General features: G+C 39.1%; 1 protein-coding gene across 1 annotated transcript in view; it reads left to right on the forward strand.

Annotated features, from left to right (window-relative positions):
* LOC104995504 (antigen WC1.1-like) overlaps positions 1-15,925 on the forward strand; it is a 49,874-nt gene that overhangs the window by 24,271 nt on the left and 9,678 nt on the right. Inside the window, 4 exon segments of the mRNA XM_010849380.1 lie at positions 8,029-8,343; positions 11,848-11,948; positions 11,950-12,190; positions 12,282-12,599. Coding sequence (XP_010847682.1) covers positions 8,029-8,343; positions 11,848-11,948; positions 11,950-12,190; positions 12,282-12,599 — 975 coding nt within the window.

Raw genomic sequence — 15,925 nt, forward strand, 5'->3', positions numbered from 1 at the left:
TCAGTTTTCACTTTCATGCATTGGAGAAGAAAATGGCAACCCACTCCAGTATTCTTGCCTGGAGAATCCCAGGGACAGGGGAGCCTGGTGGGCTGCCGTCTATGAGGTCACACAGACTCGGACACGACTGAAGCAACTTAGCAGAAGTAGCAGCATGCCTGAACCAGTAATGCTGAAGAAGCTGAAGTTGAAGCTATGAAGCTTCTATGAAAGCTTCTATGAAGCCCTACAAGACCTTCTAGCACTAACACCCCCAAAAGATGTCCCTTTCATTATAGGGGACTGGAGTGCAAAAGTAGGAAGTCAAGAAACACCTGGAGTAACAGGCAAATTTGGCCTTGGAGTAAGGAATGAAGGCAGGGCAAAGGCTAACAGAGTTTTGCCAAGAGAATGCACTGGTCATAGCAAACACCCTCTTCCAGCAACACAAGAGAGGACTCTACACATGGACATCACCAGATGGTCAACACCAAAATCAGATTGATTATATATTCTTTGCAGCCAGAGATGGAGAAGCTCTATACCATCAGCAAAAACAAGACCAGGAGCTGATTGTGGCTCAGATCATGAACTCATTATTGCCAAATTCAGACTTAAGTTGAAGAAAGTAGGGAAAACCACTAGACCATTCAGGTATGACCTAAATAAATTCCCTTACGATTATACAGCAGAAATGACAAAAAGATTTAAGGGACTAAATCTGATAGAGAGAGTGCCGGATGGACTATGGACGGAGGTTCATGACATTGTACAGGAGACAGGGAGCAAGACCATCCCCAAGAAAAACAAATGCAAAAAAGCAAAATGACTGTCAAGGAGGCCTTACAAATAGTTGTGAAAAGAAGAGAAGCAAAAATCAAAGGAGAAAAGGAAAGGTATACCCATATGAATGCAGAGGTCCAAAGAATAGCAAGGAGGGTTTTGCTTTACTCAGTAGCTATTTGTCTATCTTTTTCTTAAGTCTACTTGGTAAATCTGTATATTCCCTTAAAGAGTTTCTTCTTACTACAGAAATATTCTCTTGTGCGTATGTCATATTGAATAATAGATGAGAGTAGTTTAGAATCTATTTAACAATTTTCCACTGAAACCCGTGGCAGATTCATGTTGATGTATGGCAAAACCAAAACAATATTGTAAAGTAATTAGCCTCCAATTAAAATAAATAAATTTATATTAAAAATTATGTAAGTGAAATTTTAAATATAAATTTATTCTGTGTTTATGGACTAATTTTCTTTAATACACTTTATTTTCATAAACCATTATCATTAATTTATATTTGCTTCACTATTTGATTAGCATTGATTTAAAGAAAATATATTTCACTGAATTTTATTCATCTGCTCATTTATTTAATAAATATTTAACAAGCACTTATCATGGTATTTGTCCAGCTTCCCTGGTGGTTCAGATGGTAAAGCATCTGTCTACAACACGGGAGACCCAGGTTCGAGCCCTGGGTTGGGAAGATCCCCTGGAGAAGGAAATGGCAACCCACTCCAGGACTATTGGCTGGAAATCCCATGGACAGAGGAGCCTAGTAGACTACAGTCCACGGGGTTGCAAAGAGTCGGACACAACTGAGCAACTTCACAACTTCACTTCACTATCATGGTATTTAGAAAATGTTCTCCATCCATACTTGTTGAATGAGTGCATACAATGTGTAAGCACTGTCCTAATAGAATAAACACAGGGGAATTAAAGTATGCAAGGTCTTTCCTTCATTCAGGGGTGTGTTAGTGTGTGTGTGTGCCTTTGTAGACGCCTGTGTTTATATTTGTTATTGAATGTGGAGAGTGATTAATAAGTAAATATTTATAGGTGTTTCAGATATCTTTCTCTATCTTCAATTTTTTCTCTAGAATAGTTTACAAATTTTCTTATTTATTTTTAAGAACTCTATAAACTAACATAATTTACCATTTTTCTTACATTATTTGGAAATATTTCCCCATCTTTTGTGTATGATTTTAGGTTTGTATATGTATATGGGAGGTTATGTGATCAAATTTGTAACGTTTTAGTTTTTTGACTATGCCTTTACTGCAATGTTTCAAATGCCATTCTTCATCTCAAAAGAACTTTTAATCAAGTTTATTTTCTACAAATGATTTTATAATTCCACTAAATAATATTTAAAACCTTACTGCATATAAATTTATTTTGCTGTGTATGGGTGTAATACTGTCACCAGTTAGGAATTATATCTTAGATATGTGGTATTTTTACTTATAATTTCAAAATAAAAATATATTATCTCATGATCTCATGGGTATGACACCAAAAGAATAGGTAAAAATAGACAAGTGAGATTATCCCAGATGGCTCAGTGGTAAAGAGTTCACCTGCCAGTGGAGGAGACACACAAGACATGGATTCAACCCCTGGGTCAGGAAGATCCCCTGGAGAAGGAAATGGCAACTCACTCCAGTATTCTTGCCTGGGAAATCTCATGGACAGAGGAGCCTGGCAGGCTATACTCCGTGAGGTTGCAACGAGTTGGACATGACTGAATGACTGAACACCAGCACGACAGTAAAAGAAACAACAGTAGAGTGAAAAGGCACCTTATAGCAAATCATATAAGGGATTAATTTGCAAAATATATAAGAACCCTACAGCTCAAGAGCAAAACAAAAGCAACAGCAGCAAAACCTCTAATAAACTGATTAAAAAAATTAGTCAGGGACTAGCCATTTCTCCAAAGAAGACATATGAATAGCTAACAGGTATATGAAAATATACTGACATCTCTAATCATCAGATAAATGTAAATGAAAACCACAATGAGATGTCATCTTACACCTGTCAAAATCGCTCTAATTTAAAAAAAAGACAAATGTTGACAAGGTTGTGGAGAAACTGGAACTCTTCTGGATATTTATCCACATTAAATGTGTATATTGCACCTCAAAACTATGACCAAAAAATCTGTATAATTTATAGTGATTTGCCTTTTCATTCTGGTATTAAGTTTTTTCTCTCTGCTCTTGATTAGTATTGCTCAGTGTTGATCAATTTTCATGAGGCATGTTTGAACAGCTTTCCTCTATTGTCTTTGTCTTATGCTTACTTTCTTTTTTAGATTAACTTTATTTTTTTCTTTATTAATTCCAATCTTATACATTCTTTAGGCTTTATTTCTCATATCCTAGCTTCTTAAATGAAAGCTTACATTTTTACACTTTCTGTCTCCCCTCTTTTCTAAATCTAGGGTATAAATTTCCCTTAGACACTACTTTAGTTGCATTGGAAGAATTTAGTTACAGCATATCTTTGTTACCATTATTTCACAATATTTTCAAGTTTGAAAGTTATTTCCAGACCCAGGAATTCTTTGGAAGAATATTTCTTAATTTTCTCAGTAGGAATGGCTAAGTATATTTTCTTATTAATACTTAACTTAATTTCACTCTGGTCAAAGTAAATATTCTGTATAAATTCAATTCTCTGAAGGTTTTTGTTCTATCACGTGATCATCAAAACATCTACTTCTGCTTTGTTGACTATGCCAAAGTCTTTGACTATGTGGATCACAACAAACTGGAAAATTCTTCAAGAGATGGGAATACCAGGCCACCTGAGCTACCTCTTGAGAAATCTGTATGCAGGTCAGGAAGCAATAGTTAGAACTGGACATGGAACAACAGACTAGTTCCAAATAGGGAAAGGAGTAAGTCAAGGCTGTATATTGTCACCCTGCTTATTTAACTTCTATGCAGAGTACATCATGAGAAATTCTGGGCTGGATGAAGCGCAAGCTGGAATCAAGATTGCTGGGAGAAATATCAATCACCTCAGATATGCAGATGACACCACCCTTACGGCAGAAAGTGAAGAACTAAAGAGCTTCTTGATGAAAGTGAAGGAGGAGAGTGAAAAAGCTCAACATTCAGAAAACTAAGATCATGACATCCGGTCACATCACTTCATGGAAAATAGATAGGGAAACAGTGGAAACAGCGACAGACTTTATTTTGGGGGGCTCCAAAATCACTGCAGATGGTGACCGTAGCCATGAAATTAAAAGATGCTTACTTCTTGGAAGAAAAGCTATGAACAACCAAGACATCATATTAAAAAGCAGAGACATTACTTTGTCAACAAAGGTCCATCTAGTCAAGGCTATGGTTTTGCCAGTAGTCATGTGTGGATGTGAGAGTTGGATTATAAAGAAAGCTGAGCAACAAAGAATTGATGCTTTTGAACTGTAGTGTTGGAGAAGACTCTTTTTTTTTTAATTCTTAATTTTTTTATTTTTTTAAATTTTATTTTATTTTTAAACTTTACAATATTGTATTGGTTTTGCCAAATATTGAAATGAATCCGCCACAGGTATACATGTGTTTCCCATCCTAAACCCTCCTCCCTCCTCCCTCCCCATACCATCCCTCTGGGTCGTCCCAGTGCACCAGCCCCAAGCATCCAGTACCATGCATCGAACCTAGACTGGTGACTCGTTTCATTCTTGAGAGTCCCTTGGACAGCAAGGAGATCCAACCAGTCCATTCTAAAGGAAATCAGTCCTGAATATTCATTGGAAGGACTGATGCTGAAGCTGAATTTCCAATACTTTGGCCACCTGATGGGAAGAAGTGACTCATTTGAAAAGACTTTGATGCTGGGAAAGGTTGAAGGTGGGAGGAGAAGGGGACAACAGAGGATGAAATGGTTGGATGGCATCACTGACTCGATGGACATGAGTTTAAGTAAACTCTGGGAGTTGGTGATGGACAGGGAGGCCTGGCGTGCTGCAGTCCATGGAGTTGCAGTCAGACACGACTGAGCGACTGAACTGATGATCATTTAAGAATGAAATTTTCCAGTGAATTTACAATAATGTAAATAACAAATTCTTTCATTGTTGGGTGTATTGCTCTATATATGTTATTTAGCTAACTGTTGTTTACATCTGCTATGTTCTTCATTCTTTTTTGTATACTTGGTCTGCATGCTATTGCAAAATGCATGTTAAAGTCCCCACATTTTGATTATGATTTTGTCTATTTCTGTTCTTCATTCTGTCAAGTATTATTCTATATTTCAAAGCAATGTTTTGACATTTTCTTGGATTTTAATATCTATAATATCTTCATTAAGGGTGTATCCTGTTATAATCATGAAAATACCCTCTTTAACTCAATTAGCACATCTTGCTTTGAAGTCTACTTTCTGTGACATTTATATAGCTATTCCAGTTTTCTTACAGTTAGGATTCACACAGTATGTACATTTTCCCCATCATTTTACTTTCAACCTTTCTTTACCCTCATATATAAGCTGAATATCTTCATGGTAGCATTTACATGGATTTTGTGGTTTTATCAAGATGGGCATTAATTTGAAGTATCTAATCAATTTACCACTCCAGTACTCTTGCCTGGAAAATCCCAGGGATGGGGGAGCCTGGTGGGCTGCTGTCTATGGGGTCACACAGAGTTGGACACGACTGAAGTGACTTAGCAACAGCAGTAATCAATTTACTGTAAGTGCAGTTATTGGTATTGTTGGGCTAGTATCTGTCATTTCCTTTTAATTGACCCACATGCATTATGTTCTTTTTTCCTCTCTTTTCCCCCTTCTTTTGTATTAAACATATCTGTTATTATTCCAAATTTTCCTTTTTCCTTTGATTTTCAGCAGCTTTACTAAATGTGGGAGTTTTCATGCCCATCCATCCATTTTTAAAAAAATTATCAGTTATTATATCTTCAATTATTACTTCTGCTGCTCTGTCCCTCTGTCTTAGCTTCTCTTCTCCTCCTATCCCACTCCTCCTTCTTCTCATCTCTCATCTCTAGGACTCCTCTAAGTCAGTAATTCTGTGTTGAGTTCTATCTAAAATTCTTCTAAACTTACTAATTCAACTCTCTAGACATTTTATTTTCAGTTGGTAACTGTTCCTTGATTTTTATAGTTATAATAAGTTGTTAATGTTTTTCATCTTTTCACCATTTATTCTCTCATTTCCTCTTTTTTCCTCAATATATTGATCTTAGTTAAAATCTATATCTGCTAACTCCAGCACCTCTATCATGTGAGTCTCTGCCTTCTCTTATTTTCTTTTATTTCACTTTGTTAATATGTCATGTCATCCCATGTCTTCAGCATTGAAAAAATGATCCTCCAGATACATTTTCTAACCCTTGAGAGGATTCATATTCTGTTTTGTTAAGCAAGTAGGAGAAGGGTTGAAGATCACTCAAATATATAAATACAACTGAGAACTGAGCTGTAACAAGTCTAGGTTGCGGTTTTGGTAGCACTCAATCCACCTCTTATCTCTCTGTCCATGTGGCATGGGCCTTCAAAGATTTTGGTTGAGAACCTGGATATTTTGGTAGCTCAGCACCCAAGAGAGTAAGGGAATATCCACTCTGCTCTCCAAGACTTTTGACATAGATCTTTGGCTTCCTGCCAGCTTCATGGCTTGTATAATGAGCACATATTCGAGGAAAAAAATCTGTTGTGTGAGAAAGGATTTCAGGTCTCCAATTCTGTCTCACCACCAGGTAACCCCAAATTATGCTGGCTTCTCTGTCCAAATAGGAGTCCTGTGTTTCTCTGAGCCCAGATTCTGAGCCATTAATCCAGGCACCAAATTGGGAAATTCCTCCAGAGAAAAAGAAGCTGTAGATCCTTGGCTAACATTGAAACGTATTACATGATCTCCACTCTTGAGAATTTTAACATATTTAGTCCATGTTGTGTCCACAAATTTCTGATACTTTTCAGTTCAGTTCAGTCGTTCAGTCATGTCTGACTCTTTGCGACTGCATGAATTGCAGCACGCCAGGCCTCCCTGTCCATCACCAACTCCTGGAGTTCATTCAAACTCATGTACATCGGGTTGGTGATGCCATCCAACCATCTCATCCTCTCATCCTCTTCTCCTCCTGCCCCCAATCCCTCCCAGCATCAGAGTCTTTTCCAGTGATACCTTTACTTAAAGAAAATTTCCACCATTTAAAGCTGTGTCTAACAAGACCATTGGCCTGCTTTCTCTTCCATTCTTCATGGAAGTACAGAATTTGAGGTTTTATTCTCTACTTTTCACTTACTTAAACTACGACAGTGATAGACATCATTTAACCTTTATTTCCATGACTGGTTATGTATCAAAGGAGAGAATAATGCAGTGTGTCTGTCAATATTGTTTGTTCAAAGGCTTTCAAAGCAGGAATATAGCATATTTTTGCTCTGAGAGTTAGAAATACATATTTTACCCTAGAAAACAAATAACTCCAAATTTTAGATAATAGCAATTCCTGACACAAAGTCCAAGGAGTGATTATATTCATTTGGGAGAAGAAGCTACATTCTGTGATTCCCAGTGGAATCTGGCCAATGTCAGTCAATATCTTCTGACATAATCTCTCACGCAGGGTTGTTTAATCTACTCAAAGAGATTATATTTTTTTGAAACTAAGTATCCAGATCTGGAGTTTGAAGCTTAGAATCATAAGTGAACTATTCTGGGGTAAACCATGGTGTCTCACAGACCATTTGTTTTTCAGTTCTCATGACTATACCAAGGAGAACGATTTTAATGATAGAGGATTGATGGCTGCTCCCCGAGGCTTCTGATGAGGCCACTGCCTGACTCTAAAGTCAATGACCAAGAGTGTGTAGCTTATAAAGAATACATACAGCTACCAGCCTAATCCTGTGACTCTGAACTCATTTAACCCCTCAGGGTAGAGAGACCAACATTTCCTGTAAATGTTTCTCAGATTCTGTGCAGAGCTCTACAAATCAGAATGTTAACTCTGATAGGACCTTGTAACACCATCTGTCTCAGACTACCTAGTAGTAATATTTCCTGTTTTTGTCCATTTTCATCCTTGTTATACTCTTATCACTTCCATAAGAAACCAGATCCAAATGTTCCACAGGGCAATGGCTCCACAGCATCAGCTTCTGAAGAGAGCGCCCCTAACTGCTCCGGTGAGGGTCCCACAGGACAGAAGATCTTTCTCATCTCCTGGTCAGCACCCCATTGTCCCATTTCTGTCTCCTCAGACAGCAGACAGCTCTGCTTGGTGGACAGGGGCGGGCCCTGCGCTGGGAGAGTGGAGATCCTTCACCAGGGTTCCTGGGGCACCATCTGTGATGACAGCTGGGACCTGGATGATGCCCGTGTGGTGTGCAGGCAGCTGGGCTGTGGAGAAGTCCTCAGTGCCCTGGAGTCTGCTCCCTTTGGGGCGGGATCAATACCCATCTGGCTGGATCATGTGTATTGTGAAAGAATGGAGTCCCACGTGTGGCAGTGCCCTTCCCAGGGCCGGGGGCGGCACAACTGCGGTCATGAGGAGGATGCAGGAGTTATCTGCTCAGGTATGATCAGTGAATTGCCCACTGACTGAAAGAACAGAAAGCTCCAAGGAAGCTGGTGTCTAATCACCAGGGCAATAGATGTGTAGGCTAGAGACGTCTGAGATATCCTCCTTGAATGCATAAAGTATCTGTGAGTGATCAGTTCAGCTCAGTCACTCAGTGGTGTCTGACTCTTTGCTACCCCATGGACTGCAGCATGCTAGGCTTCCCTATTCATCACCAACTGCCAAAGCTTACTCAAACTCATGTCTATTGAGTCGGTGATGCCATCCAACCATCTCATCCTCTGTCTTCCCCTTCTTCTCCCATCTTTAATCTTGCCTAGAATCAGGGTCTTTTCAAAGGAGTCAGTTCTTCCCATCAGGTAGCCAAAGTATTGGAGTTTCAGCTTTAGCATCAGTCCTTCCAATGAATATTCAGGACTGATTTCCTGATGGGCTTCATTTATTGCTACTTTCCTCTTACAAGTCTCTGCTATTTCTTCTCCAGTGATCTTACCTGATATAGCTTAATCTATATCCCAGTGAAAATTGATACTCATTTTTATACAATTTACTTTTGGAAGAGTGAAACATTTGCAAATCACCACATGCACCTGCTTTGCACAGTGAGCCCATGGGAAGAAAGGGCTAGAATGAGGCTGTACCTTCCAGGATGGAGTCCTTTCTGTATATATAGTGCGAGACACATTTTTGTGCTAGGTTAGTAGGAGTGGAGGCACAGGGGACATCATCAAACAAATCGGAGAGGAACTTATGGATTTAAATTTTAGATTTGAATATTCATAGCTCTTTGACTGGTAGGACAATAGAGTTGTGGATGAAATGTTCTGAGTCTGGGTTCTCCTTTCATTGTTACTAGAAAGGATTGTCTGTTCTTTTTTTTTCTTTAAAGCCTCTGTATTAACCAAAATTTTGGAGGAACACTTAGCCACACACTGACAAGTCAAAGATATAGGCAATAAAATATGAATTCCTATGTTTTGTGGTAGTAAATCATATTTTATACCTGATGTCTTCAATGATATAAGAGAATTGTGTTTGGGGGTTTGTTTGATAGGAATAGGAGTAAGAGGACACCTGTAATTTTTGAAGAAGGTGGAGGAGACTTATAGTAGCTAAGAGGAAAAAGAAGGGCAATGGGAGATGTCAAAGGCCATATAGGTTTCTCTGAGCATCACTGTGGGTCCAGGTGTGGTGTGGAGGATGCTACGTGTGCCTAAGGATACAGGAGGTCTGTACAACAAGAGACCAGACAAGGATGTATTTTTATTATATTTAATACCTTTATCCACTCACACCAGCCTCCTATTGCACAAATTTTCTTACAATTTTCACACACATATCCTTTCATATAAAATTTAAAATCAAGTAGAAAATAAAGAAATAATAATATGTCTCAGAAGTATCTATGGTGATGTGTATAAGACTTTATTGATTATTCAGCATATATTTGAGTGTTTAGCATGTATCTTGGTATATGAAATAGCATACAAGAAATATTTCTTTCTTGTTCTTTTTAAATTTGTAATCTCATGGGATTGATATAGAAACTAACAACCTGTTAAGTAAAAATGTTTTAATTAGAATGTGTATCCTATGACCAAACTCCCAGCCAGACCACACCAGATGTCCTAACCTGGGCTGGGGAGTTGAAAGTGGGTAAGTAACAAAGGCTAACAGATCATCCTGGCTCTCACCATTGCCTCTTGGATAAGTGGTCAAGCTGGTCCTTCGATTCATTAATTTCTATAGTGTCTTTTCTGTTCTCTCCTGTTCTCTATAGTAGATTTTTATTCTGTTGAAATATTCTTTCTGAACCTTCAATGTTCTCATACTTATGAAATCAGAGTCCTTTACCAAAAAGAATTCCACTGTGTACATAAATAATTATAAGCACAGTCAGAAATCAGGCAAATGTATTTAAAAATTGTTCTTTATGATGAGAAGTTTTATTTTTTTCATTAGGTTACCTTTCCTCTATCCAAAATGTGGTCCCTGAAGGTCAAATCATGTTGTGAGTCTTTCCCTTAGTCTCCCTCTTTCAGTTTCATACTCCATCCACTCCCAGTTTAACCTACCCCTCATCCCATCCACACTCCACTCCTACAGAAGTTCTTCCCTTTCAGAGTCTCTTTTCCATCCATTTGTAGCTCTTAGGATTGTTATCTCTTGTCTGCAGTGGGAGAAATGGGAAAGGGAAACAGGGTTAGGTCACAGATGGAAGGAGCACATGGGTAAAATGTGTTAAAAACTTGCTGGACAAATATTTTCCCCAAATCTTTCTTTCATCCATATCGAGGCTTTTGTAATGTAGAAATCTGTAAATTATATATGGCTGTTTGCTCTGTCTTCTCTTATTCTCCCTCTCCTTTTTTTTTTTTTTTTTTAACAGCATGATGACTATTTCTCAAGAAATAGGAAAGTAGTTTGCAGTTAGCATATGAGTGCATGCTAGGTCTCTTCAGTCATGTCTGACTCTTTGTGACTCTATGAACTGTAGCCCATCAGGCTCCCTCATCCATGGGATTCTCCAGGACAGAATACTGGAGTGGGTTGCTATGCCCTCCTCCCAGGGATTGAACTTGTGCATTGGCAGGGGCTTCTTTACCACTAGTGCCACCTGGGAAGCACCATTTAGCATATAGATAGAATTTAAAAACATTAAATTACCTCCACTCCATAGCATTTGCTAAGATTCTCATGTGTTGGAAGAAAACCAGTAATATGAACTAATCAACACAGTTAGTCATCTTGTATAGTCCCACTGAGAACTCATTCTCTCCTGGGTTCATTGGTAAATCCTAGGCTTTCTTGAAAGATGGCTAGGACCAATCCTTTCTCCTATGACTCTGACCTTTCTTCATATTCAAACTCATCTGTGGACAATTTCTTTTCACAATTCAAGTTGGATAAGAAATTCTTGGAATTTTCTCACCATCAGAGATTATGAGAAATATATGGGAAACATAAGAAGTAGACTTGTTATAATATCTAGCTTTCCTTCCATGAGTCATAAGTCTGTTTATAGATTGACCTGCACTCAGATCTCTCAGTTGATTTCCCTTGTATCAGTGACTTGAGTACTGACTCCTGAGAAAAATCCGGCTGGACTTCTAGCCCCAGAAATGTCAGGATGGCCTTCTAACCTTGTCTGGATCTCAGTTCTCTAAACTCTTGAATCCCAAGGACCTATTTCACTCTGGGTTAGTTCAGTTCTGTACCCAAGTCTGATGCCCACTGCAGTGCAGTTTCCTTGGGCCCTATAGTTTCCAGACCCTTAAATGAGGAATTCTCATCCTAACCAACATCAAATATAGGTTTTCGGAATTCAGCCATTCCAAACTGACTCTGCAAATCCTTCTGGATTTCTTTTCTGAAACTCGCCCATGAAAATGCAATTCTGAGACTGTCAAATTTTCTATTCATGCCTCAGTCCTGGAAAATAAAAGCTTTCACACCATTGCCTGTGACATGTTTCCAGTTGCCAAGCCAGGATCATGAACATGCAGTGGGTTTATTTATTTGTTTCTCTCAGGATTTGTGTGTTTGGTTGGAGAGGATGGACCCTGCTCAGGGCGAGTAGAAGTTTATTCTGGAGAAGACCGGGATCCCAGTGTCTGATGGAAACTTCACACTCCCCACTGCCCAAGTCATCTGTGCAGAGCTGGGGTGTGGCAAAGCTGTGTCAGTCCTGGGACATGAGCTCTTCAGAGAGTCAGATGGCCGGGTCTGGGCTGAAGAGTTCAGGTGTGAGGGGGAGGAGCCTAAGCTCTGGTCCTGCCCCAGAGTGCCCTGTCCAGCGGGCACTTGTCACCACAGTGGAGCTGTTCAGTTCGTCTGTTCAGGTGAGATGCAGGTCAGGACTAACCTTCCTGCACACTCTGTTCAGGTGAGAAATCATGAGATATTTCTGAAATTCTGTTGTCTCGTATCCAGCATACTCAGAAGTCCAGCTCATGACAAACGGCTCCTCTCAGTGTGAGGGGCAGGTGGAGATGAACATTTCTGGACGATGGAGAGCACTCTGTGCCTCCCACTGGAGTCTGGCCAATGCCAATGTTGTCTGTCGTCAGCTCGGCTGTGGAGTCACCTTCTCCACCCCCGGAGGACCACACTTGGTGGAAGGAGGTGATCGGATATCAACAGCCCGATTTCACTGCTCAGGGGCTGAGTCCTTCCTGTGGAGTTGCCCTGTGACTGCTCTGGGTGGTCCTGACTGTTCCTGTGCCAACACAGCCTCTGTGATCTGCTCAGGTAAGAGAGAGGGAAAGGCTACTGGTACTTAGGATGCTCCTAGAGTGAAATGTCCCCAAGAGCAGAGAGTAGGGAGAACTGGCTTTAAAAGGTAATTTCTCTTTTTAAAATTTATTTATTTTAATTGGAGGATAACTACTTTATATTATTGTGATGGTTTTCACCATACATCAGTATGGATCGGCCATAGGCATCCATTTGTCCCCTCCATCCTGTCCCCTCCTCCCATCTTCCTCCCTACCCCATCCCTCCAGATTGTCACAGATCACCAGATTTGGGAGCCCTGCATTATACACCAAACTCTTGTTTATCTATTTTGCATATGGTAATATATATGTTTCAATGGTATTCTCTCAAATCATCCCCCCATCAACAAATAGATTCAAGAGATTAGATCTGATAGACTACCTGAAGGACTATGGACAGAGGTTCATGACGTTGTACAGGAGGTGGTGATCAAAACCATCCTCAAGAAAAAGAAATGCAAAAAGGCAAAATGGCTGTCTGAGGAGGCCTTACAAATAGCTGAGAAAAGAATAGAAGTGAAAAGCAAAGGAGAAAAGGAAAGATATACCCATATGAACTCAGAGGTCCAAGGTATATCCAGGAGAGATAAGAAAGCCATCCTAAGTGAAGAATGCAAAGAAATTGAGGAAAACAATAGAATGGGGAAAACTAGAGATCTCTTCAAGAAAATTAGAGATACCAAGGGAACATTTCATGCAAAGGTGGGCACAATATAGGACAGAAACAATATGGACCTGACAGACCAGAGGATATTAAGAAGAGGTGGCAAGAATACACAGAAGAGCTACACAAAAAATCTTAATGACCCAGATAATCTTAATAACTCAGATAATCACTCACCTTGAGCCAGACATCTTGGAGTACAAAGTCAAATGGGCTTTAGAAAGCATCACTACCAACAGAGCTAGATGGAATTCTAGCTGAGCTATTTCAAATCCTAAAACATGATGCTGTGAAAATGCTGCACTCAATATGCCAAAAAATATGGAAAACTCAGCAGTGACCACAGGATATGGAAAAATGGACTGGTTCCAAATTGGGAAAGGAGTGCGCCAAGGCCATGTATTGTCACCCTGCTTATTTAACTTATATGCAGAGTACAGCATGAGAAATGACAGGCTGGGTGAAGTACAAGCTGGAATCAAGGTTTCCAGGAGAAATATCAATAACCTCAGATGTGCAGATGACACCACATTTATGGCAGAATGTGAAGAGGAACTAAAGAGCCTCCTGATGAAGGTGACAGAGGAGAGTAAAAAAGCTGGCTTACAACTCAACATTCAAAAAATGAAGATTATGGCATCTGGTCCCATCACTTCATGGCAAATAGATGGGGAAACAATGGAACCAGTGGCAGACTTTATTTTCTTGGGCTCCAAAACCACTGCAGATGATGACTGTAGCCACGAAATTAAAGGACACTTGCTCCTTGAAGGAAAAGCTACGACCAACCTAGACAGCATATTATAAAGCAGAGAGACATTACTTTGTCAACAAAGGTCCATATAGTCAAAGCCATGGTTTTTCCAGTAGTCATGTATGGATGTGAGAGTTGAACCATAAAGAAGGCTGAATGCTGAAGAATTGATGCTTTTGAGCTCTGGTGTTGGAGAAATCTCTTGAGAGTCCCCTGGACTGCAAGGAGATCAAACCCATCAATCCTAAAGGAAATCAGTCCTGAATATTCATTAGAAGGATGGATGCTAAAGCTAAAGCTCCTATACTTTGGCCACCTGATTCGAAGAGCTGGCTCATTAGAAAAGACCTTTATGCTGGGAAAGATTGAAAGCAGGAGGAGAAGGGGACGACAGAGGTTTAGATGGTTGGATAGCATCCCTGACTCAGTGGACATGAGTTTGAGCAAGCTCTGGGAGATGGTGAACCACAGGGAAGACTGGTGTGCTGCAGTCCGTGAAGTTGCAAAGAATCAGACATGACTGAGCGACTGAACAACAACAACAACTCCTCCCAGTGAGTCCAAATGTCTGTTCTTGCATCTGTGTCTCAAAAGGTAGATATTTCATGGTGAAATATTATAGCAATTTAATTACTTTCTCTTGCATATAATTGTACATTTCTTCTGGGATTGATATCTGTGTAAGACAAGGGTCAGGTTGCCATTTCCTTCTCCAGGATTCATATGGACATCCAACTGACTCAGAATCCTTTACTGAACAGGCTCTTTCCCCATTGCAGTGTCACCTTTGTCATAAGCAGAAGGGCATATGTGTCTGTCCTTTATGACAGTCTACTCTGTTCCATTGTATTATTTGTCTGTCCTGGCACCAATACTGTATTTCTTAAGTATTGTATCTTTACACTGTCTGAATGATTTTAATTTATGAGTGTTACTTTTTATTAACTCCTCTAATGCTGTTTCTTTTCTTGCCAACTGTGTTGGTCTTTCTAGGCCTTTTGGATTTTGTATAAGTTTTGGAATCAGCTTGTCACTTTTCACTGCCCCCCCCGCCCCAAGAAAAAAAGCCTAAATGTATTTTGATTGTGACTAGATTGAATCTATGTATAAATTTGAGGATGATTAACAATTTTGAGTCTCCCAATTCATTGACATCATATATTCCTCCATTCAGTTAGGTCTTGAATTTCTCTCAGAGGTTTTGCCCATCTTCTACTAGGTTTCCTCTTAGGCATTTTGTTTTTGATGCTATTCATATTTTTTTGTGTGTAAAAGTGTCCTAAGAATGAATTTTTTGGACTTGTTTCACCTTTTAATATTTTTTTTGAGACTTAAAGAAAAGCTGTAGAAATAATATAAAAATTCCCAGATGACCTTTACCTGATTTCCCAATGTTCGTAGTTTGCTTTAATCTTTTTAAAAAATACATATATTTTAAATACATATTTTTTATTGAAGTGTAGTTGACTTACAATGTTTCAGGTGCACAGCAAAGTGATTCAGTTACACAAATACACATTATTATTTTTGAAATTATTTTCCATCATAGGTTATTAAAAGATATTGCTTATAGTTCCCTATGCTGTACAGTAAACCACTGTTACTTGTTGCATATCTATTTTTAAATCAGAAATCTAGCATTCTATTCATACTAAGTCAAACAAGTGGAATCAAAATGTCATAAACTTTTTAGTTAGGCAAAAATTTATGTTTTCTAAAATATACATATTATACATAACTATATATGTGTACAAAAGCTCTTCTACTACACTTGATAAAGGCTTGAGAAAGAACATCAAAAAAAAAAAAAAATGGAGAAATTGGAGAACATAAACTAAATGAAATGGGAGCACTGAATATGAAATAGAAAAAGTGAAACATG

This window comes from Bison bison, unplaced genomic scaffold (assembly GCF_000754665.1).
Source record: "Bison bison bison isolate TAMUID 2011002044 unplaced genomic scaffold, Bison_UMD1.0 scf7180017864281, whole genome shotgun sequence".
Taxonomy (NCBI): domain Eukaryota; kingdom Metazoa; phylum Chordata; class Mammalia; order Artiodactyla; family Bovidae; genus Bison; species Bison bison.